Source organism: Zalophus californianus, chromosome 6 (assembly GCF_009762305.2).
Source record: "Zalophus californianus isolate mZalCal1 chromosome 6, mZalCal1.pri.v2, whole genome shotgun sequence".
Lineage (NCBI taxonomy): Eukaryota > Metazoa > Chordata > Mammalia > Carnivora > Otariidae > Zalophus > Zalophus californianus.
Genome location: NC_045600.1, coordinates 71,647,185 through 71,662,646, shown reverse-complemented (window position 1 = coordinate 71,662,646; position 15,462 = coordinate 71,647,185). Strand labels below are relative to the sequence as shown.

The 15,462-nt window shown below is 49.9% G+C and overlaps 2 protein-coding genes across 10 annotated transcripts; one reads left to right on the top strand and one right to left on the bottom strand.

Annotated features, from left to right (window-relative positions):
• Window positions 1–207: 207 nt before the first annotated feature.
• On the bottom strand, window positions 208–9,845 carry PPP1R3E (protein phosphatase 1 regulatory subunit 3E). 8 transcript variants are annotated; one of them, XR_003516021.2, is made up of 4 exons: window positions 9,687–9,845; window positions 9,441–9,519; window positions 2,559–2,698; window positions 208–2,399 (listed from the first exon to the last, which is right to left on the bottom strand). XR_003516021.2 is itself a non-coding variant. In XM_027572524.2 (4 exons), the coding sequence occupies exons 1-2, from the start codon at window positions 5,532–5,534 to the stop codon at window positions 4,442–4,444; spliced, it is 840 nt and encodes a 279-aa protein (XP_027428325.1). In that variant the 5' UTR covers window positions 5,535–5,756; the 3' UTR covers window positions 208–2,441; window positions 2,559–2,698; window positions 4,325–4,441. The 8 variants fall into 8 exon arrangements, 7 of the variants coding, with proteins under 7 accessions (XP_027428325.1, XP_027428321.1, XP_027428326.1 ...); XM_027572524.2 differs by lacking the exons at window positions 9,441–9,519; window positions 9,687–9,845 and adding exons at window positions 4,325–4,864; window positions 5,118–5,756 and having other exon boundaries at window positions 208–2,441; XM_027572520.2 differs by lacking the exons at window positions 9,441–9,519; window positions 9,687–9,845 and adding exons at window positions 4,325–4,864; window positions 5,118–5,756.
• Window positions 9,846–9,908: 63 nt separating this feature from the next.
• On the top strand, window positions 9,909–13,994 carry BCL2L2 (BCL2 like 2). 2 transcript variants are annotated; one of them, XM_027572528.1, is made up of 4 exons: window positions 9,909–10,035; window positions 10,334–10,421; window positions 10,898–11,337; window positions 11,922–13,994. In XM_027572528.1, the coding sequence occupies exons 3-4, from the start codon at window positions 10,906–10,908 to the stop codon at window positions 12,069–12,071; spliced, it is 582 nt and encodes a 193-aa protein (XP_027428329.1). In that variant the 5' UTR covers window positions 9,909–10,035; window positions 10,334–10,421; window positions 10,898–10,905; the 3' UTR covers window positions 12,072–13,994. The 2 variants fall into 2 exon arrangements, with proteins under 2 accessions (XP_027428329.1, XP_027428330.1); XM_027572529.1 differs by having other exon boundaries at window positions 9,984–10,056; window positions 11,922–12,420.
• The last annotated feature ends 1,468 nt before the right edge of the window (window positions 13,995–15,462 follow it).

Sequence of the window (15,462 nt, the reverse complement as noted above, 5' to 3'; positions counted from 1 at the left end):
GGTGGGATTCTATTGGGGTATCTTATACCAGGGCTGCCCAACTCCTCCATCTTTTGCCCACCCAACTTTTGCATAGCAATAGGACACCAGCAGACAGAACTTTTATGAGATAACCAAGATATGGGGGGTGGGAGAGAAGAATCTCACTTCTGGGTCTCTTGCCACCCTCCACCCCAAACAAACAGTATTTCTCAGTATTTTATTATATACTTTCATATTTCAACTTTATTTCAAATATGAGGTCTTTTATCCAGAAGGGAGGGCAGCTGCATGAGGAAGCTGAAGTGAGGACTAGTGGGTCTGGGGCCCAGTGAACAGGGCTGCACTGTGAAGAGAGTGAGGACACTCTGGGAGGGCCTGATGAGAACAGTGGTTTGGGGGGATTCACAAAGCAAACTTTCAATTCCTCTCCAGGTTAACTGTCAATAGGTGGATTATTCAGTCTTTTTAGCAACTTCACTGTTCCTTAGCAATATCACCCAAAGAAGTGCCAAGGCTGGGAAAACAGAAAACTACAAGTGCCTTTTGTTTCTTTTTATGCCTGGATAGGGAAGGGAATAGAAGCTAGCAACAGAAAATGAAACATTTGTGATATTATTGCTTGCCATGAAAAACTGCGGGTCTGACTGTAGAGGCCCGTTTTGTAGCCTGGGAGTGGAATATGGTCAGGAGGGCTGGGGTTAAGCCCCATCTCGAGCTGTACTAACAAATTCTCTGACCCTGCTGAAGTCTTCTCGTCTCTGGACCTGTGTCCTCATTTGTACTGGAGAATGGACCCAGTGATCTCTAAAGACAAGCTTTTCCAGGTCTCTGATTCTATGACCTTGCAGATTGCAAGGATCCAGAGGAGCTCCAGAGAAACGCAGGTGTTAGAAGCAAGGGAATGTGGGAGTTTGACTGGAAAGTTTAGGAGTTAGGGCTTATTGTGAAGAGAAATGAGCTACGTGCATAAAGAGAAACAAAGGTACGAGAGGAAGGTTGTCAGACAGGTTAAGTGTAGGAAGACTGGGCAAAAGTGTTCCAGCTGTGTGGCTTCAAGGACCCAAGCCCCTGATCAAGGCAATGTTTTCTCTTCTAGCACTGCCTAGTCCACAGCTGACCTGTTATACACTAAATTGCTCCTGTTCATATAGTCATCAGCCTTCAGGGGAAAGGACCCATCCCAATGCCTAACACCTAACACATCTCTAAAGATTCCACCAAACTCCTAGTGTTCCCCATATCAGATTAGACTATCAGCTTACCCCCAGGCCCTGGGGCAGCTCTACATGGGAAGAACTAGAAGATTCAGGTGTTGGTTCTATAAAGCTGAGGATGGGGGGTGGGGAGTGGGTGAGCCATAGTACTTCTTACAGAGAAAGCTCAGGGAAAAATGGATTATCCTTGGTTCCGTCTCCAACCAGTTTACATTTATCCACTCAGTAATACCAGGGCTCGCAGAGAGGGCCCAAGCACAGACCATTCAGCAGTTGTCCTAGTCAGGGATACCTTTTAGTGGAAACTTTAAGGACTGGTCAGTTCAAGACCAGTCAGGGGAGTAGAAAGAGGTGTCACACCAACAGGTGTAGAATGTTGGTTAAGGCCAGGAAAGAATCCCAATGTATGGAAAAGCTGGAGTTCAAATGGGTTCCCAAGTTCTCTAGCAGGAGGCAGTGTGGTCCCTTGCTGCTTCTGCAGACCTGGGACACTGGTACAGGAGAGAGCAGCAAGCTCCTGCATGGGATTGTGGGACCCTCAGCACTTTGCCTTCCCTAAGCCAGTTCAATAATCTGGGAGGATGGGAAGGCAGAACAGTTAGAAACTGTGGTCTTTTCTTAATAAGAGATTATATATGGCAAAATTTTCAGTTTTGTTTTTAAAGGAAAAAATATAGTAACATGGTTATATACAGAAGCTCTGGAGAGCCTGAGTTCACAATCCTAGCAATGCCATTTACCAGTGGTGTGATCTTGAACAAATTACTATGCTTTTCTGAGCTGTTTCCTCATCTCTAAAACAGGGATAGTATTTCTCAACTGATAGGGTTGTTCTGAGAATTATAATGCATGCAAGACACCAGATTTGAGTGGATAAGTAAATGTGAGCTATTATGATTGTTAATACAACATGACAATAGCGCATACACATTAGGCAAGAGATTAGTATACACTGAGCCTCCACCCAGGCTCCCTCCATCATCCTCCCTTGGGCTCTTCATTGATGACTAAAAAGTGCTTTGCTTGGTGGCTTTGAGGAGGTTCTTTCTTCACTCTGCTGGAAATATGACCTGAAGGTGATCCACAAGATGCATGAAATCCTTTGTTTTCTTCATCACGTAAGGATGATGTTTAAACCGGCATTTCTTTGAGGAGCGACTCGGGGTTCCTCTCTTTCGGCCATCTTCCTTCAAAGGACTAAGGCTTTAGACAGGAGGGGCCTGGTAACACACTCCATACTCTGTTCTGAATGCATGTATGGGGCACATGTGCATGCACTCTCTGACTTAGTAACAAGGAAGAGGATTCAGACATTTTTGAGAAACTAGTTACAGGTAGAAAAGGGTGTGGGGAGCTGGTTACCTGGGAGCAGCTGTTCATCTGCATCAGGAACTGCTTCTTTTCCCTCTTCTCCCTTCTAGAAGACTGTCAAGAAGGAGCCTGAGGGAGGAAGGTGGATCAACCATGGTCTTGGAGAAAAGGCAGTAGGTTCTCCACCCCTTCTGGAGGGAGAAGGAATAGCAGAAATCAATAAGGATGAAGATGGAGGCAAATGGAAAAGAGAAAACGAAGGTAAATACCCTATATGCTAAAAGAAAAATGAAAGTGATGAGAGAGAGGGACAAGGAAAGAAAAAAGCAAAGAGCTTAGGAATAGTGTAAGAGGAAAGGAAAAACTACCAGCAGAGGTTAACTAGGGAGACCTAAGGCATGATTGTGAATGAGTAGGAGTCCAGCTTTCCCATTTCACTTGCTCAGGGTATGGAACAGACTGCCATCTTCTGGTACCATTTAATTACTAAGTGGCTTTAATTCTTGAATTGAAATGTTTTCCATATCTTACATCCATAATCCTTTATCCTCAAAAGAGCCTCAACGTTGTTTCATCTCTGGGGCTCCCAAACATCATTTTCCCCAACAGAGATGCACCTGCCCAAAATTGTCTCAAAGTACCTAGACTGGAAGTCTGTGCAGGCAAGGGCAAAAAGCACTGGGCAGAGGATGAGCTGCAGTTTGAAAAAGGCCCTGGAATACCATCAGGCTGCAAGCTGGTTATAGGATGCTTCCTGGGCTCTGGGATATCTGTATCAAAAACTGGAGGACCCATCCTCAGCTCCAACCAAATGCTGGGAGTGCTGTGTGTTCTGAACTGTAGCACTCCCAACTGTATGTTGGAGAATGTGGCTTCTAATCTACACTCTGCCACTCATAGATCATAAAATGTTAAAGCAAGAAGAGACTGTGACAGATCACCTAGTCAAAATCTAATTTCCCAAGGAGGAGACTGGGGCCCAGAGAGGTGAAGTAACTTTGCCCAATGTAATACAGCTAGTCAGTGACTCTTTCCTTGAGGCAGAATCATGATAGTGATTTTTGTGATTCACTGTTCCTGACAAACACAGTGCTTAAAGTGCTTAGAGGTCATTAAAAGGCACTCCAGAAAGGTGAGGCTGGCATTTTTCTGGAAGCCCCTGAGTGTACCAACTCCTCAGGCACGACATTATTTGGCTACAAGGACAGGCCTGGAGTTGCTTTTGCCTTCATTTTAATCCCCAGGGCTGCCTGGAGGAGGAGGAAGGAGCTCTGATTGCAGTCTGCCATCACTCCCCAGCCAGTCAGGGGAAAACGAAGCCAGGGATCCTTGGGAATGACAAGAGAATCCTGTCATAATGCCAGGGACTGGGGAGCAGTTCCTGGGACTTAAGCAAGGCAATTATGGCTGAGTATAAAGCTAGGACGGGCAGGACTGGAGGACCTGAGGAGGCAACGGCGGGTAAGAAGAGGGAATGAGCTGGCAATACAAATAACCACAGTAGGGTGGGCTCCTACTTCAAACAAAATACCTCCTCTGTCTCAAAGAGGTACTCTAACCTTCAACTGCCTAGGTCTGACAAGCCCACTAACTTTCTCCCAATACTAGCTCACGGTATAGGACATCACCATCAAACCCGTCTTTTGCTTTTTTCTAATCCTTCCAGTGCCCTTTCTGGTTTCCTTTCTTCTATGCCTTGGGTTCCTATCACTCACATCCAACGAATGTTTTTCCACCCCGATCTCCCCGACCTTCGTTCATTCCGCCCACTCCCCCACACCCCTTTGATTTTTCCCATCCTCCTCGCCCTCCCCCACTTGACTCTCTTGGACAGCTCCCAGCCGATCTCGGTTTCTCTCATTCCTCCCCGCCAAATCTTCGGGCTCCCGCAGCCCCTGGGTGCCTTTGGCTTTCCCGCCGTCGGCCCAGGCGTCTCAGATAAAGTGGATCCAGCCCTGGGGCTCCGGGGCTCCGCCACTCCCGGGGTGCTCGGGCCCACGTAGAGCATAGTCACGGCCGCCGTTGTTGTCCCAGAACTCGTGGCCAGTCACGCGGTAGCGCAAGGCGAAAAGCAGGGCGCCCCCCATGGGTGGCGCCGGAAGGCGGAAGGCGAAGCGGTCTGCGCGCGGCGGGGGCGGGGCCGGGCCGGCGTACGAGGCCGGTGCCTCGCGTTGGCTCCGCCAGCCGTCGGCGCTCCAGCGCACGCTCACGCGCTTCTCGTAGGCCAGGTCCAGCACGCGCGCGCTCCCGGCCACGCCCAGCGGGCCCGCCTCGGCGCGTTCCAGGCAGATGCGCTGCGCCTGCAAGCGGGCGGCGAAGCCAGGCTCGCTGGCCGGCTCCAGGGCGGCGCGCGCCTCCTGGGAGAAGGGGGAGGAGAGGAGAGACGGGGGCGGGGTCAGGGAGAGGCACTGGACCAAGCCGAGGCCGACCCTGGCGGAGGGCAGTCGGAGTGGAGCCCAGCTGAGAGAGTGGACCCAAAATGAATGAGCAAGAATAAGTCTAGGGTTGGGGATGGAGATAGGTGTTGCTTGATAAATTCTCTCCCACACGCCCACGGCGGCCGGGTCAGGGAGGTCCCGGGAAAGGGGCATGCCGCTGCCGCCTCCCTACCTGGAGGCCGCGGGCACGAGGCTGGCACGGCGCGAAGTGGCGGAGGGCGTCCCTCTGCAGCTGGACTTGCACGTGGCGGGGCACCCGGGGCAGCTCTCCGGGGCGGAAGCGGCGCACCGCGGCCAGCTCCAGCCCAAGCGCGTCGGCGAAACGCACTCTTTTGCGGGTGTCGGGGCTGCGGCTGCGGGGCGCTCGGACCCCGCCGCCTCCGGCGGGCGCAGAAAGGGCCCGGCGACCCCGACTCGGAGCGTGAGCGCGGGATCGGGACCCAAGGCGCGTCCCGCCCTCGCCTGGCTCCACCTCCGGCTCCTCCTCGAGGCTGGGCCGCTGGCTGCGGTAGTAGGCACGCTCTGTTAGTGCGGCTATGAAGCTAAGGTTGCGGGGAATGTCGGTGCGGGGGGGCCGCTCTCGAGACATGGCACCCCCTGCCCGGGCAGGGCCCGCCGGCAGCGCCGCAGCGTTGCCCTGCTTTCCTCTCGCCCGACCGCCCGGCGTCGGCGCAGAAGTCGCCCCTAGTCGTTGCGTACTCTCCTTGCTGTCACCTCCATCTCCTCCACCTCCTATAGCTGTCTCCCCTCCGTGACTACCTCCCCCCCCCTCCGTTCTGATCGTCAGCTCTCAGGGTTTTAGACCATCATCTCCTGCCTCCAGCAAGCTGTCTGCTCTGAGCGTGCGCTCAGCGGCGCTCACCCTCCGGTCCCCGGGCCCTCTCGGCCCGGCCCCCGCCCACAGTCCTCTGACAGGTGGCTCCCCATCTGTCTTAGCAGCGTACCAGGGGGCGGGGATCCACCTTCCGGTCCTGAGTGAGACCACTCAGGCTGTTTTTTTTTTTTTTTTTTTTTTTAACGGCTTCAACGTCTCGGGCATAGGAAGAGTTAATGCTTAAGGGAGGATAAAGTAACATTTCCTTTTCTTGCAGAGGATGGTTCAAAATGCCCAGCGTGTGACTTTCTCTTCAGGGCTCACCATTTTCTTTTCCAAACCCTAGGCTCCAGGTTTTGGAGGGGGGTTGCAGAGGGTGCACAGAAGGAAAGGACATGAAAACTAGGTAGTGTGTCAAATAGAAGCTGAGATGTGGCCCTCAAAACGGCGGGTGGTCCATTGGGAAAGAGTTCTGAACTGAGTTGTGGGAAGAAAGCTCTGGTCTCACCTCTGGTAGTATTTTGAAGTGTGACCTTAAGCATGGCATAACTTCTCTGGATCTCAGTCTTTTCATCTGTGAAAAAGTAGATTAGGGTTCTGATCTCTAACCCCACTGCAAGTCCTTTGAGGGCAGAGGCTGTGTCTGCTTCACAGTTTCAGCACATAGTAGGCTCTCAGATTATTGAATGAACATACAACTCTCTTGGAGCTGGGACTGTGGAGTTCTAGTTCCACTGAGAGCTTCCAACAGGGGCACAGAGCTGGCTTTTTTCTCCTTCATTTTGTTCTACATTATGGGGAAAAAAAGTGAAGTATTTTGTGTAGTTTTTTTTCCCCCTAAATCCCTTACTGATTTTGTATAACACTTACAATGTACTAGGTACACTTGTAAGAATATTACAAATATTAACTCCTATAAATAGCCATCAAAAGAGTAGGAAGTACTAGTATGCCTATTTTACAGATGAGAAATTTGAGGGAGAGAGAGGCTAGGACTCTTGCCCAGGGTCATATAGGCAATGAATGAGGAGCTGGGGTTAGAACATAAGCAGTCCAGCACTAGAGCCCACTCTTATCCACTTGGTTATGTAAGATTAAAACATTTAGTTGTAATAGTTAACATCTTCAGAGTATTGTAATGAGGAATCTTAGAGTAGAAATGGAATCTCTAAATTTTTTAATTTTTTTATAGATTTTATTTATTTATTTGACAGAGAGAGACACAGCGAGAGGGGGAACACAAGCAGGGGGAGTGGGAGAGGGAGAAGCAGGCTTCCGGCCGAGCAGGGAGCCCGATGCGGGGCTCGATTCCAGGACTCTGGGATCATGACCTGAGCCGAAGGCAGATGCTTAACGACTGAGCCACCCAGGTGCCCCTGGAATCTCTAAATTTAAAACAGCACAATAGTTTAACTGTAAAATCACAAGTTGGACTAAGTTGGAAATAAACGGTGAGACACATACTATCTTATTATACAAGTCATTCTTGTTTGCATTTTAACTCCAAATTAACTTTAGCAATGCTATTTAGCCAGGAATCATTTTTAAAGTGATACTGAGTTTTCTGATTTTATACATGTATATACAATCCATGGACATATTCTTTTCCTATTTTAGGGTGTAAAATAATGTTACTAATTTGTGTTACAGTCAAGCATTTTAAAACTGTCTTCCTTGCTCTTGTAAAATATATCATTGAGGGGTGTCTGGGTGGCTCAGTCGGTTAAGCATCTGCCTTTGGCTCAAGTCATGATCCCAGGGTCCTGGGATCCAGCCCCACATCAGACTCCCTGCTCAGCAAGGACTCTGCTTCTCCCTCTGTCCCTCCGGCTCGTGCTCTCTCTCTCTCACATAAATAAAATCTTTAATATATATATATTTCAATTGAAATAAATATTTATATATGTATAATTGAAGGAATAGATAAGGTTCAAAGTGGGCCTATATGGCCTGAGGTTTTCTGATAAAAACAAGTGTGCTTTGTCTATAGTTTGAACTCCATGGTGTTGGTCTGAGAAGATCCTTGAGGTACACAGCTTTGGACCAGGTATAATTTGTGTTGGTCTAGCAGCTCTGTTCTGGCTGCTCAGACTGACATTGAACCTTTATTCCAAATCAACGTTTGTTTCTTTTCTTTTTCTTTTTTCTCTCCATAGTTCAGTCTTTGTTTCTTAAATAGCCACTATAGTTACCTTCAAACATCGGAGTGGGCCTGCTCAATAACTGGCCACGGGAGTTGAATGATTTGTTCAATCAACATTTACTGAGGGTCTATTAGGCCTGAAGGATGTAAGAGTGAATGAAATTCTGTTCCTGCTCTCACAGGGTTTATAAATAAATGGGAGGGCAGACAGAAATATATTTGGATTCTGAGACCTAAAAGTGTTATTTCAAGTAAGTGTCTTAGAAGAAATCAGGATTGCAAATGAAGGAGTGGACTAGGTTATTCTCTAAAGAAGAAGGCAGCCTTGCTGGTGGCAGCTGTAATGATCATCCCAAGAGCAAAGAAGTAAGGAGGATGGTTGAAAGGATACAGTCATAAATGGGTGGAATCTGCTGTGCATTCAGAATGGAGGGGATAACTGAGTTTGGACTTGTTAGTGGTGTGATAACAACATAGATTACCTGAAGCAGAGAGATGAACTTATAGCAATGCACTTAAAGTTAAGACACACTTTACAGTCAGACAAAATTAAGTACCAGTTTCTAAGTACATGGCTTTGGGTAAGTAACCTCTCCAAGCCTCCCTCTCTTCCTCTATAGAATGAGAATAAAGCAGCATAGGGATTGGTGTGAGGATAAATATCATGCATGTAAAGAAAGCACCTAGTGCCTAATAAGTCATCAAAATGTATTAGTTGTTACTATTATTGTTACAGAAACGACCTTTCTTCTCCAGAGACTGTAGGCGCAGTTAGGAATATCAAGGCTTGGACTGGATGTGGAAGCAAAGGGAACCAGCAGGAAAGGAAAATTGGGGGGCGCCTGGGTGGCTCAGTCGTTGAGCGTCTGCCTTCAGCTGGGGTCATGATCCCAGGGTCCTGGGATCTAGCCCCGCATCGGGCTCCCTGCTCTGCGGGAAGCCTGCTTCTCCCTCTCCCACTCCCACTGCTTGTGTTCCCTCTCTTGCTGTGTCTCTCTGTCAAAGAAATAAATAAAATCTTAAAAAAAAAAAAGGAAAGGAAAATTGGGTTGCCTCTTTCTATCCTTTGGCTAGAGGTCCCTCCGAATAGAGCCGAAGGAAGTGTCAGGGCAAGAGCCAGTGGGGCCCAGTCAGAATGCGTGAGAGAGCCCTCCTGAGGATCACCTGTGGTCACACTGCTTCACATCCTGTGAACCGCCCTGTGTAAATATACTGCCGTGCATAAATAATAGGCATACATATATGTATGTGTCTGTACACACACACACACACACACACACACACACACACACACACACACACACACACAAAATCTGAAAGGGTAAACATGAACCTTGACATTGGCAACCTCCAGAAAGGGAGGTGGAATTGGGCAAGGAGTGGGAGGAGGGAGATTGAGGACTTGTATTTTTTCCCCTTAGACCTCTATATTATTTGAACTTGTCAGAAGGAGAATAAGTTCATGTGTTGAGTGAAAAGAATTAAAAAGGAAACCAATGTGATTACCAAAAAAATGAAAGAAGGTAAAGAAAAGTTACCTGCAGAAATTACTTGCGATCCAAGTCTTGATGCCTGGCTAAAGCCCCAGCCCACAAAGAGACTATTGGGTTAAAGGTCCTGGAGAAAAAGAGGGAGTAAAATGTTCAGTGTCCATGTCATGTCTGCCAGTCCCACAGGGCGAGGCACCTGGCAGGCAGTTCCCACTGCAATGGGAACTGCTCCTCTAATCCAGGCATCCACTCCAGGGCTGGAAAAATTCAACAAGTGCATGGAACATCAGAGACCTTCTGGAAATGGTGAATTTGCTCCGAGGTTTCCTGAGGCCTAACCGGCTTCTCTGGGCAGCCTTCAGGCTCAGGAGCCCAGCCTGGCCCTCTGTGTTCTCCCTGGCCCGCTCTTCTTGGCCTCCAGCGGCCCTCTCTCTCTTCCGGAGTTGTGGCCCTTCCCAAGCTTGCTTCCCAGCCCCGCCCCTCTCTCTGGACGCATCTCTGGGCCCCATCATCACCCGGCGCCGGGCCCTCCCTCCCGCCCCCCCTTTCTCCTCCCTCCTTCCTTCCTTCCCTTCCTCCCTCTCTCCCTCCCTCCCAGCTCCTGCACCAGGAAACGGCCTGGATCCTGGCAGCGGCCTGACCCGTGAGATCCCTAACCTGGCAGGCAGGCGGGGTTGGAGACTTGCTGAGGGTGGGGGTGAAGGAGGAGTTGGGCTCTTGGACTGCACTGGGGGGGAGCCCGGAGTAGAGATGGTATCGGCAGGAAGCCCTTGGCCCTGGGTTTCCCGGGAGGACAGTCATTAAACATGGATTCGGCCACACAGCTGGTAGAACGTTGGGGGCAGGGGCCGGTCCGGGGAGCTGCAACCCCAGCCTTTTTAGTCCAGACCCTGATCCCTGGCCTTCCCCGCCTAGCTCTGCTCTCCCCCTCCCCTTCCCAGGGCTCCACGCTGGCCAGGAGGATGAAAGGCCCCAGCTGGGGGCTCCTTGCCACCAGCGCTGGGTCCTAAGAGCTGCCATCCAGGCTGGGTGAGTGTCCCCTTCCTTCTCTGTTCTGGGCAGCCCTTTGCTTCTCCCACCTTTCCCTTCAGCCCCTGTCTCCTCCCCCCATCTTGTGCCTCTGCCAGCATCTTTACATCTTCCCTCTGGGGAGGTACTAAGCCCCTTCCTTTAGCCAAAAAGGTGTGTACTGTGGAAAGGGGGGTTGTAGGGGGGTGTTATAGAGCTAGTATTCTCCTATTATGGAAAGAATCTGAAGTATTTTAAAAATAAAATTTACTTGTTATGCATTTAGTGTGGCATATTACGAATTTAATGGCCAGCCCCTCATGCCTGGGCCTCTCACCTTGACTTAATTCCCGTGTTCTTGCCCCTCCCTGCCCAGTGGTCTCTGAGCATTTCCTCCCACCTCTCTCCCTGTCTCACTGGGTTGGCCAAGCCTGAAGTACCCCTTCTGGCTCTCTGACCATATATTCATGCCAGTCTTTCATCCTTGACTCTTACAGCCGCCCGGATGGCGACCCCAGCCTCAGCCCCAGACACACGGGCTCTAGTGGCAGACTTTGTAGGCTATAAGCTGAGGCAGAAGGGTTATGTTTGTGGAGCTGGCCCTGGGGAGGGCCCAGCAGCTGACCCACTGCACCAAGCCATGCGGGCAGCTGGAGATGAGTTTGAGACCCGCTTCCGGCGCACCTTCTCTGATTTGGCAGCCCAGCTGCATGTGACCCCAGGCTCAGCCCAGCAACGCTTCACCCAGGTCTCTGATGAACTCTTCCAAGGGGGCCCCAACTGGGGCCGCCTTGTGGCCTTCTTTGTCTTTGGAGCTGCACTGTGTGCTGAGAGTGTCAACAAAGAAATGGAGCCACTTGTGGGACAAGTGCAAGAGTGGATGGTGGCCTACCTGGAGACACGGCTGGCCGACTGGATCCACAGCAGTGGGGGCTGGGTAAGGAGCTTCTCAGTTGCTGCTCTGCACACCCCTCTGCAAAGCTGGTCTCCAGAGGGAAGACAGGGGCTCTGGCTGGAGGCTGGGGGCTGAGTCTCCCTATTTGGGTGGAATCAGATGCCCTCACTCTGGGTGTCACGCTGGACTCTGCACTCCAGGGCTGCCATGCAGTCATCACTGGATGGGCTCATGGTCCAAAGCAGAGGACAGAATACACAGTGCCTGCAGGGAAATGGCATCCAGCTGTCGGGAACTTTTTACACCAGAGTAGGTGACATGGGTGGGGGGGTTTCAGCAATGGGCGGTGGTCAGGAAAGCCTTGGCAAAGGATGCCAGTTCTGAGCAAAAATTTTGGCCAGGGAGAGGCTGGGATTCACTTGAGGCAGAGAGGGCAAATGAGCCAGGCGCTCATGGGGGATGATGGGGGCTTGCCGCCAGTAGAGCTTTGGCTGGAGAGGAGCTGGGTATGGGGTAGTGCTTGCAGTGGATGGAACTGGAACTCTTCCTCTCCTCTTTCCTCCACTCTTTCCTCTCCTGATATCCCTTTCTCCTTCTTTCTCTCCTACTTCCCTTCTCTCCCACAGGCGGAGTTCACAGCTCTATACGGGGACGGGGCCCTGGAGGAGGCGCGGCGTCTGCGGGAGGGGAACTGGGCCTCAGTGAGGACAGTGCTGACAGGGGCCGTGGCACTGGGGGCCCTGGTAACTGTAGGGGCCTTTTTTGCTAGCAAGTGAGAAAGTCCAGGGACAGGTGGGGCTAGGTGTGGCTGGGGGACAGGAGAGCAGGAACAGAACAAGAGAAATGCCCTTGGAAGAAGTGGGGTGAATGGATGAGCATGGAACGGGGATGGGAAGGGGCAGGGTGCTGTGTGAAGGAGCTGTGTGTGCCAGGCAGGCAGTTGGAAGGATGAGCTGGAGACATTAGGGAATGTATTGGAAAGTATTTGGGGGCCAGGAGATGAAGTCATTCCAGGGTTGGGAGGAGGTGGGAGAGATCATGTCTATAGGTGTAGGCACACAAAACTATACCTAGAGCCTAATTTGTAGCCCTGAGGGAGGTTGACTTGCATAAGGGATTGTGTCTCCCTTGGATGAGTGAGATTTGGGGAAAACATAGAAGGTACAACCCCTTGAAATGGAAGCTTGAGGTTCTCGGGTGATAGGGAGAGGTGGCTGTGATGGTGGGCTGCTTGGACACGTGTGTGCATGTGCACGCATGCTCGTGTGCATGCTGGGCTGCTTGTCTAACCTGCTGGTGGCCGTATTCAAGGAGAAAACTTCCCCTGTTGGACTGGCAAGAACAAGGGCCAGTTCTCTGTCCCTCCTCCCAACCCTCTCCTCCCCCCTCTCCTTGTCCCCATGCCTCAAGGCTGTGGGAGAAACACTGTATCCAGAAGAGGGCTTTGGGCACTTTCCGGCAGAAAGTCATTATCATTAGCAGGGCTTTGGAGAGAAGAGAAGTTCTGTGGCTGGCCTTGTTGCTTCACCAACCCCATTCCTTGTGCATCATACTTGCTGCTGCCTCCTGGGCTCTGAACAAAAACAGGGCTGCGGAGCCTGCAGCGGGTGGGTGGGGGGAGGGGCTGGACCTACCTGCCACCCTCCTCTCCCACTGGGGCACACTGGTGCCTAAAGTGTTCCCTGTCTCTGGGACCTTCTGTACCCAAACTTAAACTCTAAATTGGGACTCTGATTTTCCTTTGGAGTATGTGGAGGTAAATGTTGATCTAGAGTACAGTCTGGGTCCTGCACTGTGTCTCAGTGAGACTGCTGATGCCTTGAGAGGAACATTCCAGCTCTGAACCCCATGGGTGTGAGGGTGACCTGTACTCCGTGACTGGCCTATTCCATGTAGTGGGCTTTGGTGCTGCTTTGTCGAGGGCCAGGTGTATGGGTTCTAGAGTACCTACCATGACCTAGAAGCATTTATATTTTCTTTGAAGCCACGCTGTTTGCATGGGTGTTACTTGTCTGTACCTCAGAGTCTGAGGACATTAACTTTAGAGCTCGCAGTCCTCTAGAACAGATTCAGATTATAGCTTTTTCTTTTGAGAGAGAAATGATTTCACTCCAGATGCATGTCCTGAGCCAGACCTCACTGCTGCACTTCCCAAGGTCCTCAAGTTGCTGCTCTCCAATGCTGACTTCAGACACAGTGCTCTAGAACCCTGCCCTTGATCCTGAGCACTGATCAGCTTAGCTAGACCATGGTTGACTCTTCTTGGAGATTTTCATTTGGTCCCAGAATGTGGCAACATAGTTGTACTCACAAGAATGTGGGACCAAAATTGGCCTCAGGTGTTTAGCCCAGACTTTGGCTTTTGAGAGAGGGCTGCACTTTTTAATGGTATTTACAGGGGAGGTGGTAGACTGCATGTGCCCCTTGGTCTGTTTTGAGTATGCTGATACCAGAAACTCAGAGCTGGTCTGTGGCAAGAAGTTGGGGGTGGGGGTCTCTGACTCGCTCAGGACAAACTGGACCAGTGGTTTTCAGACTGCTTGCCAGAGCCCTGAAGTTTCCTAGGGCTTGCCTCAGGAGTCCTTGGGGAGGTGAAGAGGGGGTGCTAAGCAGGCTGGGCTACATGTCCTTAAACAGAATAGCTCCCCTTGTAGCTGTCTTACATATCGGGGTTCAGGGTAAGATTTTATTTGCATTAAGGGGTTTGCTGCTGAAAAGAGAAAAACAATGTTGGAAAAACCACTGACTAGACCATCAGCTCCAAATTGGAGCCCGCGCTCCCCCAGGTTTGGGGCAGACTCTTCACCCTCCCTTCTACCACAGGACGCCTATCCCTGTTAGCTCTCCTGGGGGCCTTTAGCAAACCGGAGCAGCAGGGACCATGGTCAGGTAACCAAAATGCTCTGCTCTGAGGCCTTCACACCTGGGTGGAAGGAGAGGTTGTTTTCTGAAAGGGGAAAGGGCTTGGATTCCCAGAAGCATAGCTTGCTTGGGACCGTAGCGGGCAGTTTTGATCTGTTGTCCCGTCCTTTTTAGCTTGAGGGGCAATGGAAACCCCAGAGACTCTTCTGTCAGGGAAAACTAGAGACTCTCTTCTAGAGCCATATAGTTCCTTGGGATTAGCTCTTGGCCAGGAAGGCTGAGTATGGCTCCCAATTTTTAAATCTATTTCATTTTTTTTAAAAATAAGGGAAAAAAAATCTAATTGCCATTTTTCAGAGATTAAATAGGTGGAGAGGGCGTTTCTTGCTTTCCAGAGCCCAAAGGGACAAATAGGGACTTGCTTAGGCCAAGGAAGGAGCAGAAGTAGGGCAACTAGGTCCTGCAATTATTAATCCCACTCCCCACTTATTCTAGGGTATATACTATTTTACTTTTTTAAATCATAAAATGGCGGGAGAACAGATTTGGTTAGTTTAGAAGAAAAGAAAAAGCTCTATAAATATAAATATATATTCCTGTATTTTTATTTAATAATTTATAAATACCAAGTTCATTTGACTTTTATTTTTGTGTAATATGTAATGGTCGTATTAAAAAAAAATAAATAAAGCCCAGAAGTTTAATGAGAAGTACTGAGCAGGGTTTGTGACTTCTACGCTCTGTAGCCTGGTGTCAGGACATTTCTTGATCTAATCATCTCTTCATGACCTTGGTAAGGGCAAGAATTAGGGTAACAGGGATTTTGGAAAGTGTTGAGATGAAAAAGAAAAGAAAATCAGAGTTGCTCCCCTGTCTTCCAACTCCTGCCAAATGCCCAAAGCCAAGAGCTCCATCTGTGCCAACCCAAATCTTAAGAGGGTGTGTGTCTACAGTACTTTGGGATGGCTACAAATGAAAAACAAACCAAAACAAAGAAAACTTACCCCAAATCTTTGTGTGATGGTAATCAAGTCCCCAGTTGTGGTTCAGCCTCTAATGATAATGAGCATTTCTCCCCAGTACCTGCTGCCTACTTCTGGCAAAAATGGAGTCCCTGCTTTCTTTCCTGGCCCCGAGATCCTGGGTTTCAGCCATTTTAATGCAAACAGCTAAAGTGGATGGAATCTACAGGAATTATTCAGCCCATCCCTCTGTACTTCTAGTCTAGGACCACGTCAAAATAATATCTGACAGAAATAGTGATTGTAATTTCAAATTCTAAGCAGGAATTTCTAGTCTTTATAT